Source organism: Euprymna scolopes, chromosome 13 (assembly GCF_053919585.1).
Source record: "Euprymna scolopes isolate OS-2025 chromosome 13, ASM5391958v1, whole genome shotgun sequence".
Taxonomy (NCBI): Eukaryota; Metazoa; Mollusca; class Cephalopoda; order Sepiida; family Sepiolidae; genus Euprymna; species Euprymna scolopes.
The window spans coordinates 126,042,574-126,061,981 of record NC_136494.1 but is presented as its reverse complement, the minus strand read 5'-3'; the positions used below and the strand labels follow the sequence as shown (position 1 = coordinate 126,061,981).

Below are 19,408 nucleotides of genomic sequence, written 5' to 3'. Positions count from 1 at the left end.
TAATTGACGTAAATGAACATTTAAAATTAAAATGTTTAAATTCAACGTTATTTCACATGGTTAATGGGAGCCGAATTGATACCGTCTTCACTAATCGAGCCAGAGATGTCTCGTGTTGCGGGGTTCGAATCGTTCAACTGGTGTTAATCCTGACACTCTGCACTAAGGATTCCCATAAGGATGAAACACTAGTGTCTGTAGGTATTTAATTATTATAGTAAAAAATAATTATATATATATAAGAATATGAGTTACTGAAATGACATTTGAATGTGTTTTTTTACTTCAGAATTCAAATATGAATCTGCCGAACTTAAAACGATTACAATCAGCATAAAATTACAAAGAAAAGAATGAAACTCCAACATCTAACAAGAAAAAGGCAAATTGAAAAGTAATATTCAAAAAACAGCCAAACGGAAAATGACACTTTGAGATGAGAGGTTGAGGAAGGAAATGTTGAAGATAAAGTTAGAAGCAATAAAGACAAGAAGCAATGTTTTTTATGTGTAAAAAATCCATTTTAACTATCGGCCAAACAAAACGTCTAACAGACCTATGTATGCAGCGTGATGTGCGAGCGAGATTTGAGGATATGCAGTACTTGACGAATAATGTTACGAGAATAATATAGTGAATTTACATGTCTTAAAGATAGTCTCAGGTCTGATTATCCCAGGAGAAGTTTAAATTGGGACAGTATAGAGATATGTGTGCAGAACAGAAGAGTTCTTTAGTATAGTCTTATTGAAAGAATGGGTGAGTACGTGTAGAACAGTTGAGATAGCAGGGTTTGTTGATAAAGGACTGCCAAGGAAATCATGGGAGAAGTGGTAAGAATAAACTGATGATGATGATGATGATGATGATGCCAAATAGGTTTCAACACTTAAGCTGATGGCAATGTGAATCTGAAAGAGACAGCTAATCTTAGTAAATACCCAGAACTTATCAGAGAGTCGAACTGTATGCATTATGAAAAGTATCAGCATATCAATAATTGTAGGTTTTTAATTGTTTTAATATTTCTGATAGAATTTAATTTGTGTAAGAGTTTTTAGCCAAAGTTTTCATCATCATCATCATCATCATCATCATCATCATCATCATCATCATCATCAGCGTCGTCGTCGTCATCATCATCATCATCATCATCATCATCATCGGCGTCGTCGTCGTCCATCATCATCATCATCATCATCATCATCATCATCATCATCATCATCATCAGCGTCGTCGTCGTCATCATCATCATCATCATCATCATCATTTTCATGCTGATCATCATCATCATTATTATTATCATCGTCATCATGATCATCGTTATCATCATTAGCATCGTCATCGTCATCATCATCATCATCATCATCAGCAGCAGCAGCACCATCATCATCGTCATCATCATTTTCATCATCATCATCATCATCATTATCGTTATTTTCATCATCATCATCATCATTTTCATGATGATGATCATCATCATTATTATTATCATCGTCATCATGATCATCGTTATCATCATTAGCATCGTCATCGTCATCATCATCATCATCAGCAGCAGCAGCACCATCATCGTCATCATCATTTTCATCATCATCATCATTATTGTAATCGTCATCATTATCATCATCATCATCGTCATCATCATCATCAATTTATGTCCGTTTTATGTGTTGTCATGTGCTAAATCGCTTTAATAGATTGATTTAAAAAATAACCTATCTCTGGCCAAGTCTTTATATATCTCTCTTTCTCTCAAGTTGGGTAGCAGAATAAAAATAAATGAAATAAATTAAACTAAAAACATGTGATAGACAGAACAAATTCAGAAAAGGGAAGGAAAGTGAAAACAGTGGGAAAATTTTTTTTTTAAATAAATATAAAAATGGAACTAACAATAAAAAGAAAGAAATGAAAAAGAAAAAGAAAGAAGAAAAAAAGAAAAAAGAGCAGAGAAAAGAGAAAAGAAAGAAAAGAAACACGTTGATGAAATTATCCATTATCATATTTTCCAAATTATCTTCACTTTTATTTTATTTCAGTCGAAGTTCTCACAAATCAAGCCCCAAATTCAATAAATGATCCATTGTATATCTACCAATATATAGTTTTGTGACTTCATTTCATACTCTTGTCGTCCTATTGTATAAGCTCCAATAATAATTGTCGAGCTTGGCATTATCCGGATAATTCTCCTCTTATGGAATTGAAATCTCTCTTTTCCTCTTACACATTAAGCTCTCTCTCTCTCTCTCTCTCTCTCTCTCTCTCTCTCTCTCTCTCTCTATATATATATATATATATATATATATATATATATATATATATATATATATATATATATATATGAATAACAAAAAACGCTTATAACTTTAACAACTCTAAGGTCACAAAATAAATAACAGCATTCTAAAGCTGTTAATTTTGCTAAAAACAACAACAAATCTTAAATTTAAAAGCGATAAAAACCGGGCATTTAAGTGGTAAGTCATCGTAGCTCAATGGTAAAACACCATACTGCTCAATGGTAGAACACCATACTGCTCAATGGTAGAACAGATGCTGGTGGCATGAGTTCCATGCTGATGTAGACTGAGAAATAGAAACATGCATGTCCATGGGTATACCTTTATGCAAGTAATAATATTTCATAATATATATATATACATAGACATGACAGAAAAGAATAGACACTAAGTGAATATTTTTCCTAAGAATAATATATGCTTATTTATATTTACAGATAGGAATAGTGCTGAAATAATCTCATTGAAATTGCATCTAAAAACATTGAAGCATGCCACGAACTAAAGAAGCATTGAACCTATTAGAATTTCTGCAAGGACGAATCGTGGTTAAACATGAAGGTGGTCTTAGTCAACGCAAAATAGCAGAAAATTTTTAAATACTCCTTTCTACTGTAAATAGAGTGATTGTACAATGCACAAGAGAGGACAAAGAGTGCACAAAACCTCATCTAGGTTGTTCCTGGCCCTTTGAACGAACCTTGCGTTCTGTGGAAAGAACTCTTGAAGAGGATCCCCTGAAATTGCAACACAAGATGGTGCCAGTCCCAAAACAGCTGTCAGGTATCTTCACAAGCGGGGTTACTATGGTAAAGCTGCAAGAAGGAAACCTCTTCTTTGTCCTGCCAATATTAAGCACAGAAAAGATTGGGCTCATGAGATGGTGGAAAGACCTATGACTTTTGCAACAATGTCATTTTCTCTGATCAATCATGATTTTATTATTTCCCAACAGTGGAAGGGTATGGGTTACGGAGACTCCTTGTCATTTTGCTCGGGCGACACAATATTGTTTGAGCCAAAATGGGATTAATAAACTTCCATGGCCAAGTCAGTTCCCAGATATGAACCCAATTGAAAACCTTTGGGGCATATTAGACCGAAACATTTGCAAAAAGAAAAGGAATCCATCTTCTAAGTCTATACCTTTAGCATTATTGCATCGGACATGGCAAGAAATTCCTCAAGATGATATTCGTCAACTGATCAATGCCATGCCTAGAAGGATCCTAGCATTAAAAACAGATGTCAACCAAGTACTAGTTATCAAATTTGTGATCATTTATTTTTTATTTTGTTTTATAAATTATATGTTTATTGAAATAAACAGTTTCTATGAATGTCTTTTCTGTTCTGTCATGTCTGTGTATATACTTTTTCTTCACTTTTCCTAAATGATTACTGCACTATTGTCCCAATAACTCATTAACTCTTATCCTCGAGTGGCCTCTGGGCCTTGATAAGAATTGATTTCTTTGTAAAAACATAAATGTACATAAAGTTTGTTTTTTTGCTCCTGACAAGGCATGACGTTACTTGATGTAACAGGATAAAACATACCATTTCAGAGTCAGAAAGTAGCCAACGATAAATGTTATATGAATAAATTCCAACCAAGAAAACAGCAATTCTTCTTTTGTCAAAAACGTTGATGGAATGGGAGGACTAAAGGACAAAATAAGGAAAGTGAGAGTTATAATGCTGCTGAAAATACACCTAATGTTTATTTTCCATAAGCTAATTTTGCACACACACGCACTCCATAATTTCGAAATTATTTAAAGATTAAGTTTTGATAAATTAAACTAAAGAAATACGAAGTGCATTCAGTAAGCTTCCAGACTGTTTTTGTACAGGCGTTTGAAATTATCCGAGACTCTTGAAAATTCAATATGTTTTCCTATACATCTTATAAATCGACTGGCCAACTTTTACGATTTAAGGTTCAAATGAACAGTTACAGCAGGAATTGAAATACACCCTACTAAAGCCTTACTGTCACAGCTGGTGAATTTCAAAAATGCAATCTGGACGTGAGAAGACTTTAAAAGAACGAAATGCAATAAAATTCTGTTTTAAACTTGGTAGAAATACCACAGAAACGTATGGAATGCTTTATACTGCTTTTGGACCATCTTGCATGAATCGACCATCTGTTTTTGAGTCGCATAAGAGATTCAAGGAGGACAGGGAGTAGGGCTTATTTTGTACACACACACACACACACACACACAGACACACACACACACACGCACACACACACACACACACACACACACACACACACACACACACACACACACACACACACACACACACACACACACACACACACACACACACACACGTTCCATAATTTCGAAATTATTTTAAAACCAAGTTTTGAAACGAGTTAAACAAGTTTTAATGACAATATATGAAATTCAGTAGTTCGTATGAGAATATTGTTTCCTGCAGAAATAACAAATGTTGAACCGATCTGGGTGCAGTTTTTGCTTACACAAGCTATTTTCCAATCATCACTCATCCAAGTACTAACCACACTCAACGGTGCTTAACTTCACCGATCTGACAAAAAACAGTGCATCCATTTTATTTAAGCAAAGTTAAACAAAGTGCAGACACGAGAAGAAAGTACAATTCCTAATTTTAGAAATTCTTTGAACAGCGGTTGATACAGGGAAAGTCCATCCCTCGTTAGTTCAAATAATTTTCTTTCCCCAATCATTATTCCATCAAAAGAGATATACGTTCTCCGCTCGGAATTTTCCCGTTAACATTCCTATGACAAGAAGATTATTATCCATTTTGCCCTCAACAAATACTCAAGATCCGCAATAAGAAATATTTTCCGTCGGTCAGACAGACTTTTCTAATTGGCTTCTTTTCTTCTAATTTTCATTTTATTGAATCGGATAATTAAGTCTGCTTTTGTAGATATTGACAATCGAATGCCGTTTTTAGAAATAATCATTTCACAATCACAGTAATCAGTTCACCATAACCTCACTGTTTTTTTTCATACAGATGTCTAATTCAAAACGGAAATAAGCCACCAAACATCCTCACATAATTTCCGGAAGTGGCAATAAATCGGTGAATGTCTACGCTTTCTATCTAATTAATGGAGCTGACTTGTCTCTTTAAATAAATCCTAGAATTAGGAAAACCCATTTTGATAACAGTCTACCAAAATTGTTGGCCCTAACTGTAATTGAGAAAATGATCAGCAAATAAATAAATGGAAAAAATAACTTTTTAAAGAGTTAGAATCGTTAAAGGAATACCATAAATTAAACTAAAAAAATACGAGGTGCATCCAATAAGCTTCCAGACTGCTTTTGTACAGGCATTTAAAATGATTTGAGACTCTTAGAAATGAAGTATGTTATTGCTAGACATCTTATGAAATAACTGACCAATTTTTATGATTTCAGGTATAAATGAACTATTACAGCAGAAATTAGAATACACCCTACTAAAGCCTTACTGTCACAGCTGGTGAATTTCAAAAATGCAATCTGGACGTGAGAAGACTTTACAAGAACGAAATGCAATAAAATTCTGTTTTAAACTTGGTAAAAATACCACAGAAACATATGGAATGCTTTATACTGCTTTTGGACCATCTTGCATGAATCGAGCATTAGTTTTTTAGTGGCAAAAGAGATTTAAGGAAGGCAGGGAGTCTGTGAGGGATGATAAATGGTGTAAGAGAAATAAGAAAGTCAGAAAACCGGAGTTGATAGGCCTAGTAAAGAATTCCATGAATAAGGACCGTCATGTGCCTATAGAGACAATAAGTGTGCAGTTTGATGCCAGAGTGGGAACTGTACATACATATTTGTTAGGAACTGGAGATGCAGAAAATTTGTACGATTACGTTTCTGCACCAGTCCCAAGATTGTAGTCCACAACTCCATCCTTGTCACAGACTATTTGACCAAGATGGACATCAAAACAGTTCCTCACCCTCCCTATAGTTCAGACCTTGCTCCCTGTGACTTTTGTTTGTTCGCTAAGCTCAAGGAAAACGTTAGAGAATGTCGTTATGAGTCAATATAGGAGAAGAAATAGGCTGTGACAGTGCTTGCTCACATAGGCCTTCCAGAAGTTGTTGGAACATTACAACAAGTGCATTGCAGCCGTAGGAGATTAATTTGAAGGAGTCTAAAGTTTCATGTGTGTACTATCAATAGAAGTTCCCATATGAAAAAAGTCTGGAAACTTATTAAAGGCACCTCATAACATAACTGCATAAGTCATACAAAAATGTGATTAAAAATTAAATTGTTTTAATGAATACTAATATTTTCTTAATGAAAATAACACCAGACAAAGCATAAAACCACTTGATATACGAAGCTGAAAAATGCTGCTTCAAGATAGAAACTACAACTATTGTACTATAGCAGTACCCACTCTAGGCGGGTTGAACGAGCTTCCTGTGTAGGCTCAACGTTGCTTAATTTCGGTGATAGAGATTATCAAATGATGAATGTTATATGCATAAATTCCAACCAAAAAATATCAATTCTTTGTTAGAAACATAGTTAATGGAATCTGAAGACTAAAGGACAAAATAAGGAAAGTCTACTTTCTACTCTACTTATTGTAATGGCTGGAAGTGACGAGTAATAATGACTCAGTTACCATTCATGGAGAAGTAAATTGCTTTAAACTTCCTTTAAATATCAAATTATTTTTAATGCAAATGAATAGTTAAATTAAAATAAACCGTCCCTGACGATTTTCAACAGTATTTAAAGAATAAATAAAAGAAATAAGAGTCGTTTTATTTTGCATATTTTATAATTAATCTAATAATCAAACAAATACTATTTTAACCTTCAAACTTCTTCACGTGTATCTTAGCGAACTCGGGAATCTTTCTATCAAACACAGGAATATTTCTGTCGAACTCGGGAATCTACATAGAATTTTGCACGGAACCCTTTATTTAATACATAGAGGTATCATGCTCTCATCCTGTCAGCCATCACTGAGTAGAAGTCCTAAGTAGTTCACAATTGTATTTTGGTGTCAATCGTACTGAAGATTGAACATTCAGAAGAGCGTAACTTGCAACTGAATTTTACCGAGTACTTTATTCACTACTATCTTTGTTTTACTCTTGAATGAATCGCATTTTTAAGAGGGTAAGGAGAAGTGAGAAATAGTAAACTGTGATTGGCCAATCAGATAAGGTGATAGGTCAGAGAAAACATTTCTGAAATAATGAAATTAAAATAGTTGGCACGACATGCAACAAAATTACGAATTATTACTCAAAGAAGGAAACGAAAAGTGCAAATTCCAAGGAACAAATAGTTTAGGCACATATGCAACCGTTTTTCTTTGTTTTTCTTATTTTGCAGGAATATTCAGTGTTGCCGAGAATGAATGGCGACTTCTATGTCTTCCTGCACTAACCTGATTGTTTTGCATTGTTTTTATCAAAATTTATACACCAATCAACTAAAAGCCAATTCACGTTTTGATAAGAGATGCAATATTTTTAAATAGGCTTTTGAAATGTTCATTTTATTTTAAATGTGTCTGTAACTAAAAGAAAATATCAATTAACAAATAAGTTAATGTAAAAATACTTACACATGAAAAACACACTGACAAATGTAAACGTGTCTGATAACTTTCTTATCACTAATGTATTTGCTTGCATCAGTTATTTTATTATCACCAATTACCTCTGTGATGGGTACATTTGCTAATAAGACCTCGCTCTATCATGACATGAAATGAAATTGAACATTCACATATCCAAGGCAATGGCTGAATCTTTAGGAAATGACTTCCGGTTTGTAGTAGAATGAGGTCAAAAGTCGATGGTTCCATTCAATACTACCAAGACACTGTAATGTTTTTCTATTGATCAAAAAAGCTCCTTTTCTTCAATAATTATAAGAAGCCGTTTCAACCACCGACTGCTATGACTGATAGCACTCTTCATGAGAGACCAATATTCACACTCTTCGGTCACAGGTAACATGAATTGGAACAAATACATAGTTAATACTGCCAAGATGGCTGCAAAGAAAGTGGGCTCCTTTTACTGCACTAGAAAAATACTCACATCTGTCAGTGTCTTATACCAGCTACTGTAAAACCAGCATGCAGAATTGCAGCTACATTTGGGCTAGTGCACTAACCACTAGATTTTCCCTAGTGGACAGGCTGCAAAAGAAAGTCTCTAACCTAACAGATCCCGTATTGTTTACCAAGTCCCAACCTCTGCCCCATCGTCATACTGTTGCACCCCGACGCTCGTTTTACAAGTACATTCCACGTAATGTGCTCCAATGAACTTACTGCACTTGCATCCCCCCTTACAATGTAAATTCTTACGACAAACCTGACTAGCAGCGAATTCTTACCCCTTCTATTTAGAGATACCAAGATGTCAGAAAAGCTTTCTATTCAAATAAATTCTTTCCTCAAATCGCTTGTCTTTGGAATTCCTTTCCTGCCCACTGTTCCTTCTACTATATCAACTCTTCTATTTAGGCCAGTATAAATCTCTCCTCAAATCATAGCAACGCTTTGTCTTCTTGTAGTAACATGCATTGTTTGAAGTGAAATAAAGTTTTTAAAAAAATCTATGTTTAGATCTGTTAAATTGTATTTCTAACCTCAACTAAAATACACCCTCCTTAAAAAAGAACAAAAAGAAAATAAAAAAAGCAAAAAAGAAGAACAAAAACAAAAACAAACAAACAACCAACCAAACAAAAAAAAAACGGGTGAATATTTTGTATATCAGAGGAAGCAAACCATGGAAGTAAATAATCATTTCATCAAATTGTCGTAGTTTATTTGCTCCATTGGCTGAAGACTAAAATACGTTGACTGCATTCATCACAAAGGATTTGTTGCCTCACCAAACAGCAACCATGTGTTTGATACGTTTGTACTTTTAGCGCCAATAACGAATCGTTCACAATGGTCGTTTAGAAGGCATAGTTTACACAGAACGAATCGTTTACATTTGCCATCAAGATTTACAACAATCAAACGGTTTTCGCAATCAATTCTGCTTCAATAGTTTACTGTGCGCTCCTGACAAATCAAATTTATCCCATGAACAGTTTTACACCACATTTATGCCCTGTTACAAAGATTAAACTCATGATATAATGATACTAAATGTAGCATAATATATATGGCGTGCGTGTGACAAAATCAGCAGCAGCTGTAGGATAGCTGACAAGTGAAAATATTAGCAGCATCAGTTTTAGCGATCTTGCGTCACAAGAAAACGAGAGAAAAATACATCACGTGGCGAAGAAGAGATGCAAAATGCATACTGGGGAAGATGGACATATGAACACGAAGGTGTGAACGTGCTGGCTAGAGCCTGCATGAGGTGGCGGGCAAAGAGATATTTATAAAGTATATGTTATATGGCAGAGCGTTGTAAAGCACATTCGTGCGATAAAAGACTTTTGCAATATAATGAAATGCGTTCTTTTGAAGGAACCACGAATAAGTGCTTTTTCATTTGCACTTTAAAAAATGCTGAGTCGGATTCTTATTTCTTTCCTTTTTTTGTTTGTTCCTTTGCAATGATATCTCAGACAACATGCAGGTTCGAGTGGTTGAAATGTAATGACACGGTTAAAGTGTAACGACCACATCACATAAATCTTATGTCTAGAATCCTTATTCTCATTTTAATTACAATTAATTACATGATCTAGACAATATCTAAAATGTACCTTACGCTTAGCAGCTGTGTCCCCAAATCTGTAATGATTGGTTAATTATTTTGGGAGTGAATCCTGTGCATAAAAGTATATAAACATATACACATGTATTACTTCATATAGAGATTAATTCTTTTGTGATCATTTAAAGCCTCATTACAACACCTATTGGAATCAAATGCTTACAAACAATTGATTTAACATAAGTTGAAAAAAATACATTAATGAGAAAGTGTAATGATGTCAGGAGTTACCTCTCTTGAATATGAATTCTCCCGTCTACTGGTAAGTATTTATAGGCATGCGTCCATGTAGGATGGCATATATGCAAAATGGCAATTTACTTATGAAACATGATACTTCTCAATTTGTAAGCAAAAGAAAATTACTGTGACATATAGGGTGATTGTAAAATAACCCCTTATTATTAAAGGTTTTTACTACAGTGATATTTATACTGAAAGAAATGAAGTATAAAAAAAGATACTTGTGAAATCAGTCGATGCAATTCTCAGGCAGTTTGATGTGTTTCTTTTAACTCACACTTCCTTCTTTTTTGTGTTGCAGTGAGCGATGTTTCTGACAAAGGAAAAACAATTGCTGTTTTGTGGGTTGGTTGTTGTTTTAAGTGTGTCAGTCATCTCATAGATTATATCTCATATCAACTGTCAATGTATCCATTTCATTAATCTTTATCTGCGAGTGGCTTTTTTAGTCTTGATAAGTGAGGACTTATAAGTAAAAGTAAAAAAATTCCTTATAAAAATCAGTTGGTATATTTCTCAGGCAGTTTGAGAAGCTGATGATAAATACTGGTGCCCATATTGAATTATGAATTTAACAAAAACAAAAACATAATATACACGTTCCTAACATAACCAATTTTTATAATAATAACGTTTCCATACTACATCACGAGCACTTAATGAATGTGAGTAACTTTTCAGTCAGCTTTACATTTGTATGCTTTTATGTGAGTGAAAAACATGTGTTTAAGATATCCTCAATAGTCTACATTTCAGTTTTTCAAAAACTAGGAAAAATGAGCCACATCTGTTGAATAAGAAATAAAAAACATGTTCCTAACATAACCAATTTTTCGGTACGAAATTATGAGCTCTTAGTTTTCACTCAACATGTACCTTTACATTTGTATACCTTTATGTGAGGGAAAAATATGTGTTTAAGATATCATCAATAGTCTTGCGAATAGTACATTTAATTAAAAAAAAAACTAGGAAAATGAGCCACATTTATTTCTTTTAACCAATCTTATAGAATGTTGTCATAGTTGATACTTACTCACATATGTAAATTATACTGTATTAGCAAAAAATATGTGATCTCTGAAAAGCCTAAAATAAAGGAGAAAGTAATGCCAGAGAGGATGCTATCAAGTCGAAGGAAAATATACTGCATTATCTTCCACCATCAAAAAATAGGAAAAACTGCCTGTGAAGATTGACTCATGACAATAGAACGGATACTGCACTACCTGTTTCCCAATAAAAAGAAAGAGGTAATACCTGGGAGAAGCGTATTTTCAAAATAGAACAATTACTATATCACCCTCATGGATTGAGCATTGAAGCACAGTAGACTGAAATAGTAAACTCAATTGAACATTAAAAGGTAGTACAATAATGGATCAATAGAAGTAATAGTAGAGTCTCAGCTTCAAACAGACATATATCAAATCTCTACTTCTAACAGGGAAACACGACATTGACCTGGATTGTTCTACCTTCCCATACTTTTACTGTCATCAAAATCGGTGACATTGCATATTTTTTTATCAAATCGATTCATTGTGTGTGCTCTAGTTAGGGAGCTACTCTGCAGCGTACTGGGAAAAATTTCACATGCCTCCCCGCAGTAACTTAATTCATAATACATTGTAGCCTGCATTGCTTGGTGGAGGATCTACTGTTGATTTTATACACATCCCTGTCATCAACTGTGCATTTAATGAAATTATTTATTCTTATACTTGAGTGAAACTTACAAAAGTCAAGTATCATGGTTCAATTGATCTCTAAAAGGAAACGTTCATTTCGAACGCGCCTTTGTCTCATAAAAGAATCTCCAGTTACTTTTACAAACTGAGCATTTCTGCTTGTGCAGTGATAAAATTTCTCAAACACACTTATGATGTTAGGTTGTATAAAATTATTAACTTTGATCAAAATTGAACTTCCTTCTTCAATTGGATTTTTTTTTTTACTATCGATTGTCGATATATATCAGACGCATTCTGATATAAAACATACTTAAGAACACTCCCAGACACATCAAGTACCTTCATGTGAAATTTAAAGATATGGTCCAGCAGTAACTGAATTCATACGAAGCAAACTCACACTAACACACACACTCATACAAAGTTCCTTTTTAGTAACAGTAGAGAAAGACATTGAAAATTAGTTTAGTATACAGTTCGTTTAGTTTTCAAAAGAAGTAAAAGTTTTTAGTCACATCAACTTGATAATTTAAATTATGAGAATTTGCCGAAGTAATTTCGTAATTTGTAATTAATACTTTGATATATTTTCGTAATGTTGAATTGTTTATTCTTTTGTAATGTTGAATTAATTACTCATTATAACAGAATTTTTAAAAAATTGATCCTATTAATCCTCTTTCCATTAAATAAATATCAGCTATGAATTATTTTTTAAAACATTTAGTCTTTAATAGAATTTTAAAACTTGTTGTTGAAATGATGTTGCACTTTTTTTTTAAAATTTCAACAAAGGAAAATATACATTTTTAAAATTTGTTGATGACGTAATGATTGTGTTATTACGTCTGGGTTTCTCCTTACAAGGATATGATTGGCTGGTTAAGTCATAAACACTGACTGGTAGAGCTGTCAAAAGATACAATGAAAGCTTCACTCGAAGGAATACCACCTCCAACCACATACATTTGGTTAGTAAGGCAACACTAGATTATTACTCGAACCTGTAGCCAAGACCGCTCAGCTATTTAACGAATATACTGATAATATAAACCCATGTATTTCAGTGAAATTAAAAAAATATATATATTAACTAACATTCATTTTTCTTCTCCTACTCCTATTTTTTCTATTTATTTCATCTTCTAATCCTCTTTTCCTCTTCTTCCTCTTCCTCTTCATGCAAAACCTGTATAAATATATAGACCATTTGCAGATTTATGAGTGCATCCAGCTGTTGTCTTTATTGTATACTTGAGGCTTTTAGTTTTAGTGAGAATTATGTAAGTTGTCAGAGTTAATACCTACATAAACTACTCTTTATTTTCTCTGGTTTTAAATGAAGCTATGCTAACATATTTTATTCACCTGTAGTTGTTCCTTAGTTCTCTTAATACTCAAAGTGCTACCAAATTCACTTTGGCAAATATATGATTGACCAGAGCCATAGAAACAAATAGAAAAAAAACAAAAAAACAAAAATAAACAAAAGTAAATTCTTTTTGTTTTCCTGTTTTCGAAACATATTTTGATGCTTAGAAGAATCATGAATATTGAGTGGAAAAACAGAAACTTCTGCAATTTCGTTCAATTTCTTCAACTACAAATGTCAGATGTCTGTTTTTATGCTTCCTACAATATTTCGGATTGTCAATCATCATATTCTCTTTTGGAAAGCAAAAATTTGTTAGGATTTTAAGAAGACGGAAACAAAATTTCTGACAGTAAAAAAATCTTCTTTTCATATAACAGTAGAAAAATACCTATCCTAGGTCGGATTTTGATTTTAGCTTTGCAGAACATGATTGAGTTTTACAAAGGGGCAGAAAGAAAAAAAATAAGATCAATGTTTGGTACATTTTCGCCCACGAAGTTTGTATTTTTAAACTTCCTGCTTTGGTACCACCAGTCCAAGGTTCAAAATTCTTTGTGACTTTCAATATTTCAAAGTTTCAAAATTTACTATTATATTTAAATTAAAAAAAAAACTTGCATTTTTTTTAAAAAAGAATATATTTTGAAAATACACCGTACTGCACTGATATTCAAGGATTTAAGGCCTTTTGACATCATAAGTTTATCCAACAAGAATGATCAAATTCATTTTTCCAATCTGGTAACAACATTCCGCATGTTTCTGGATCTGTTTCGATTCAACGACTTTAAGTAGTCGAAAACTAACTAGGAAAACTGTAATCAAAATATTATCTACATTCATGTTTAAGTGTTAATACCAAATACCATGGTTAATACCAAATACAATGGTTTTGTCCTGTTTTTCTCAATTTCACACAGGTGACCAAAATGGTCATCGTTGTAAGTAATCGCTTGTCGTCTTTGATTTATTATTCTTAATATTTCAACTTGCCAAATTGGTGCCATTTTACTCATATCTTTGATCCATTGAGCATTTCAATTTATGTTGTACATTTACTGCTCCAAAAAGTACATCTTTACGGATTCTTGCAGCGAATGAGTCATTGAGAGTTGTGAGCGACGGAGGGTGCATTGGAGGACGAACGTTCTTTCAATCTCAATTTAAACAAGGATTTTACCCTCACACTGAACATAGCTTGAGCGCATGGCTTCCAGCTGTATTGTTATTTAACAAACTGGTTTATTTTTTTTTTATGTCTGCAGGTGTCTTTAAATGTGTCTCTGCACCAAACAACCGAATCTTATTTCTTCCAGACAGGTGCTATCTCTAATACCTCAGGCCTGATATTCAACACTTGAAAATGATCTAAAATATTTTAGTGTATTTTTACTTCTGATTCAGAACAACTTTTGATTTTAAATATTGTTAGGCTTACTGACTGAATCATTAAAGTACTTTCTAGACAGATTTGACACGCTTTCTAAAAACACTGGTCTCAAGGTCCAATCAAATTTCAACTGTATACTATTACTCATTTCTTCTCTTCTCCTCTCTATATCTTCTCTCTCTCTCTCTCAATCTCTCTCTCTCTCTCTCTCTCTCTCTCTCTATATATATATATATATATATATATATATATATATATATATTAGGTTGGTACAAAAACAATATCGTTTTCTCACATGTGTTACTTTTATATATGATTTCTGAATTAATTCATTGATATATATCGCCATGTTATATATCATTTTGAAGTGCGTTTTTCGCTCTGTCGAATTGTGTTATTCGTTTCCCTTCTCAATCTCTTCATTCATTTTTTTACACGCTTTTCGACAGCATGGACAAAATTCAAATCCGCATGATTTTCTTGTTCCAGTTTAAACTAGACTGAAAAGCTGCCGAGACAGCTCTTGATATCAATGATGCGTTTTTCCTAGGAACTACTAACGAATATGTGGCACCACGGTGGTTCAAGAAATTTCGCAATGGTGGCGAGAGCTTCGAAGATGAAGACGGTTGCAGCTGGCTGACTGCAGTTGATAACAAACATTTGAAAGCCTAATTGAAGTTGATCCTCACAAAACCACATGAAAAGTTGCTGTTGAATTCAATGTCGATCACAACAGTCGTTCACCATTCAAAGCAAATAAGGAAGTAAAAAAAAAAATTGGATAAATGGGTGCCGTATGAATTGAACGATAATCAAAAAAAAATCTTCGTTTTGAGGTGTCTTCTACCCTCCTTTTGCGCAACAAAAACGACCAATTTCTCGAGCAGATTGTGACATATGATGAGAAGTGGATCTTCTACAACAACCGGCGATGTTCGGCGCAGTGGTTGGATGTGGGAGAAACTGCACAACACTTCCCGAAGCCGAAATTGCAACAAAAAAAGGTTATGGTGACTGTTTGGTGATCTGCGGCCAGTCTCATCAATCATAGTTTCTTCAATCCGGGCGAAACGATTATGGATGGAGAAGTACTGCCAACACGTTGACGAAATGCACCACAAACTTCAATGTATGTGCCCGAGTTTGGCCAATATGAAGGGACCAATTCTCCTCCATGACAACGCTTGCTCGCATGTTGCTCAACTGACCCTGCAGAAGCTGAATGAATTGGGCTATGAGACTCTGCCTCATCCGCCATATTTACCGGACCACTTGCCCACTGATTACCATTTTTTCAAGCATCTTGACAACGTCCTGCGTGAAAACTGTTTCAAAAGCCAAGATGATGCCGAATCAGCCTTCAATGACTTCATCGCTTCCAGAAGGGATTTCTATGCAAATGGGATAAATAAACTTGTTTCTCATTGGCAAAAATGTGTCGATTCTAATAGTTCTTATTTCGATTAATAAAGTTTATTGTGAAAGGAGGTATAATCTTTTAAAGTTGAATGTCAAAAACGACATTATTTTTGCACCTAATTTTTGCACCTAATAATAAAACAGAAGTATTTTTCCCCTTTACAAAATACAAGTAAAGCTTCATAAAGGCTGCCTCCACACATGAATCAAACATAAGACGAAGAATTTAATCCTAGGTGTTCAATTTCAACGCTGCAAGGTGGTGGAGGGGCATTTTGGTATGGGGAAGTATTAGTACCAATGGTCCAGAGCCTATAGTTTGCTTGCAAGGTCGAATTAATTCGACGAAGTACATTAATATGTTGACCGAGCATTTTCTACCCTACTTTGGTTGGAATTTAGATGATAATCCCATCTTCATGCAGGATAATGCTCCCATTCACACAGCTGGCAATGTCAAGAAGTTCCTGGAAGGGTATGATATTCCGTGTTTGGATTGGCCTGCACAATCTCCAAACCTCAATCCTATCGAAAGTAACAGCTACACAATGATAAAATTTCAAATTTGGAAGAACTTTGGACAAAAAATTAAAGAAAAGTGGGATGCCCTTTCCCCGGAGTATTGCTGCAGTCTAATTCAAGTAATTCCCAAAAGTCTACAGGCTGTCAAATTACAGAAGTGCTATGCTACTAAATATTAACTAGTTCATTGTGTTTCTGTTGTATTTGTGTTGCATTAAAATTACATTTAAATAACAATTTTCCATTGTGCGGATTTTCTTTTTGCCTCCTCAATTTGAAGTTATTTTTAAAATTGACGTGAACACTAGAATAGTTCAATTAAAAGTCAAATATGAACAGGTAAAATTATAGAAGAATAAAAGGCCAATCAAATGAAGTATAGTTTGTTTAAACAGTTACATTAAATTTAGCTTAAATTTGCAGTTTTTGAAATAAATTACAAGTGCGAACTTTCTTTTTGACGCCCTATATATATATAATATATATATAGGGCGTCAAAAAGAAAGTCCGCACCTGTAATATATATATATATATATATATATATATATATGTTACGAACAAGGACACTATATGACCAGAATTTAATAGACAATCTAATTTATTCATTTCGTTATCAACATAGCAAGCACGTTTCCTGAAGTACACCTTATTTAGTATTAAAGAAAATTTTTGTAAAATTTATTTAAATAAAGACATCAACATGTTCAAATTTGTATAAAAATTCTAGGGTAAAACATTCGAAATAAAAGATTATGCTTGAACTTTTTCTTCCTCAAAGTAAAAGATTCGCAATGTAATTAATGTAATACTCAATCATCTTTGTGATTGCAATAATGATGGTACTATTAAAAAACATTAATAGTAAAAATTACTATTAAACAGTTAAAAAGAAAAAGTAAATCACTTAAACCTTTGTAGTAATATTATTAGGTTATTTGCTTTCAATCATTCAAGTATGTTAAACTTATGAAAAAGAAAAAATAATTAAGTGTTTGTTTATATACAAGAACCCAAGATTGCCCAGCTGGGCAAACTTGAGTCCTTGTACAAGAAAAATATCCAGTAAATAAAACTTGTTTAGTAAATCGTTATTATCTTTCGCATTTTCTTTTCATTTCCATACACCAAACATGGATGTAAATATCACTAAAACATCCGCTGGGTCATAAGCTTCATTTCGGTACCTTACTTGCCTGGGTGGGTTGCCTCTATGCTGAGATAAACCGCGTCGCACACACAGAGAGTAAATCAAACTTACTAAGGAAAATAATAACTTCCGCTGAATATCGGAAAAAATCCAGTAAATAAGACGTTGTTTAGTAAATCGTTATTTTTTTTGCAATTTTTGCATTTTTTTTGCATTTTCATGCACCAAACATGAATAAAAATATCACTAAAACATCCGCTGGGTCATAAGCTTCATTTCGGTACCTTACTTGCTGGGGTGGGTTGTCTCTAGGCTGAGATAAAACGCGTCATACACACACACCCACAGACAGACAGGCACTACGAAAATTTATAATAAGATTGTGGTTAGACAAAAATGTTTATTACATTTTCACCCCAAACAAGGCACATTGCCACTTTGGTGTAGGGGGCTACTATCAGGGGCAGCAACTACTGGGGCACTATGTTGGGATTTGGGTAGCAAATGTCTATTGCAAATGGTTTTGTGGAATTTAGAACAGCTTGAAATCAAGAACGTTTTAATTGTTCTGATTGTTAACTTTAATTTGCAATTGACTCATCAAGTGATCTTTTTAAGTTTCTGCCTATCACTCTCATTTGCACTTTATTTATATGCGCTCTATCGCTTCTGTCACAATCTATTTCTATCTATCTATTTATTAACAGTCGAAAGTAATAAAGAAAGAAAAGAATGAAAATATTAGAAAAGTATGTTATAAAGAGACAGGAAATAACATCGTAAGTAATTATATTATTTAACCTGAAAGGGAAAGAATAGAAAGGAGGTACAGCAAGGGAGGGAAACACAGTTGTTTTGAGTATATATATATATATATATATATATATATATATATATATATATATATATATATATATATATATATATATAAACTGTGTCAATAACTTTATTGCAGTTTAGTAAAATATCAATATTTAACTAAATATACGTCACACAAATATGAAAATTGTATCATCAAATAAATGTTTCAAGTTTAGTTATTTCCCAAAATTATATTCAAATCCATGCGATATTCACGAAGTTATGACATTTTATTTCTTATCAAGTAATTTATACTGCCCATCGCTTCATTGCGGGTCTGTAAAAAAAAGGATTCTTCTGGATTCGATCTCCTTCTGTATGCCAAAGCAAAAACAAGTGAATTCAAATCAATTCAAGCTTTTTATGCAATTTGCAGTGACCTTTTTAACAATTGATTCAAGCCTCTTATGTTTGATGACATCAGCTTACGACAACATGTTCAGTAGCCAGAACGAATCATTCTCATTGTTTTCCTTTTCCAATTCAATCTGGATTTTCAGTGTTTGAGTACATCCGACCTTGACTATCTAACAACAGGACCAAATATATTCTCTTGATTCTTTTTCAAGTGTTAGTTGCATTGATGGAAAGGAATGGCATCAATCTTCTTGCACTCGCTAAATCGTATCTACATTTAAGTTCTTAAATGAAGTAACATTGAATATTCAGTATTTTTATATAATTGAAAAATTAAAATTTTT

The 19,408-nt window shown here is 33.4% G+C and overlaps 1 protein-coding gene across 1 annotated transcript in view; it reads left to right on the top strand.

Moving 5' to 3' along the window:
• Positions 1-7,743, top strand: part of LOC145292332 (uncharacterized) — a 50,466-nt gene extending 42,723 nt beyond the window's left edge. The window contains exon 2 of the mRNA XM_080138661.1: positions 7,685-7,743. Within this exon, the coding sequence (XP_079994787.1) occupies positions 7,685-7,743 (59 nt within the window). The remainder of the gene's footprint in view (positions 1-7,684) is intronic.
• The last annotated feature ends 11,665 nt before the right edge of the window (positions 7,744-19,408 follow it).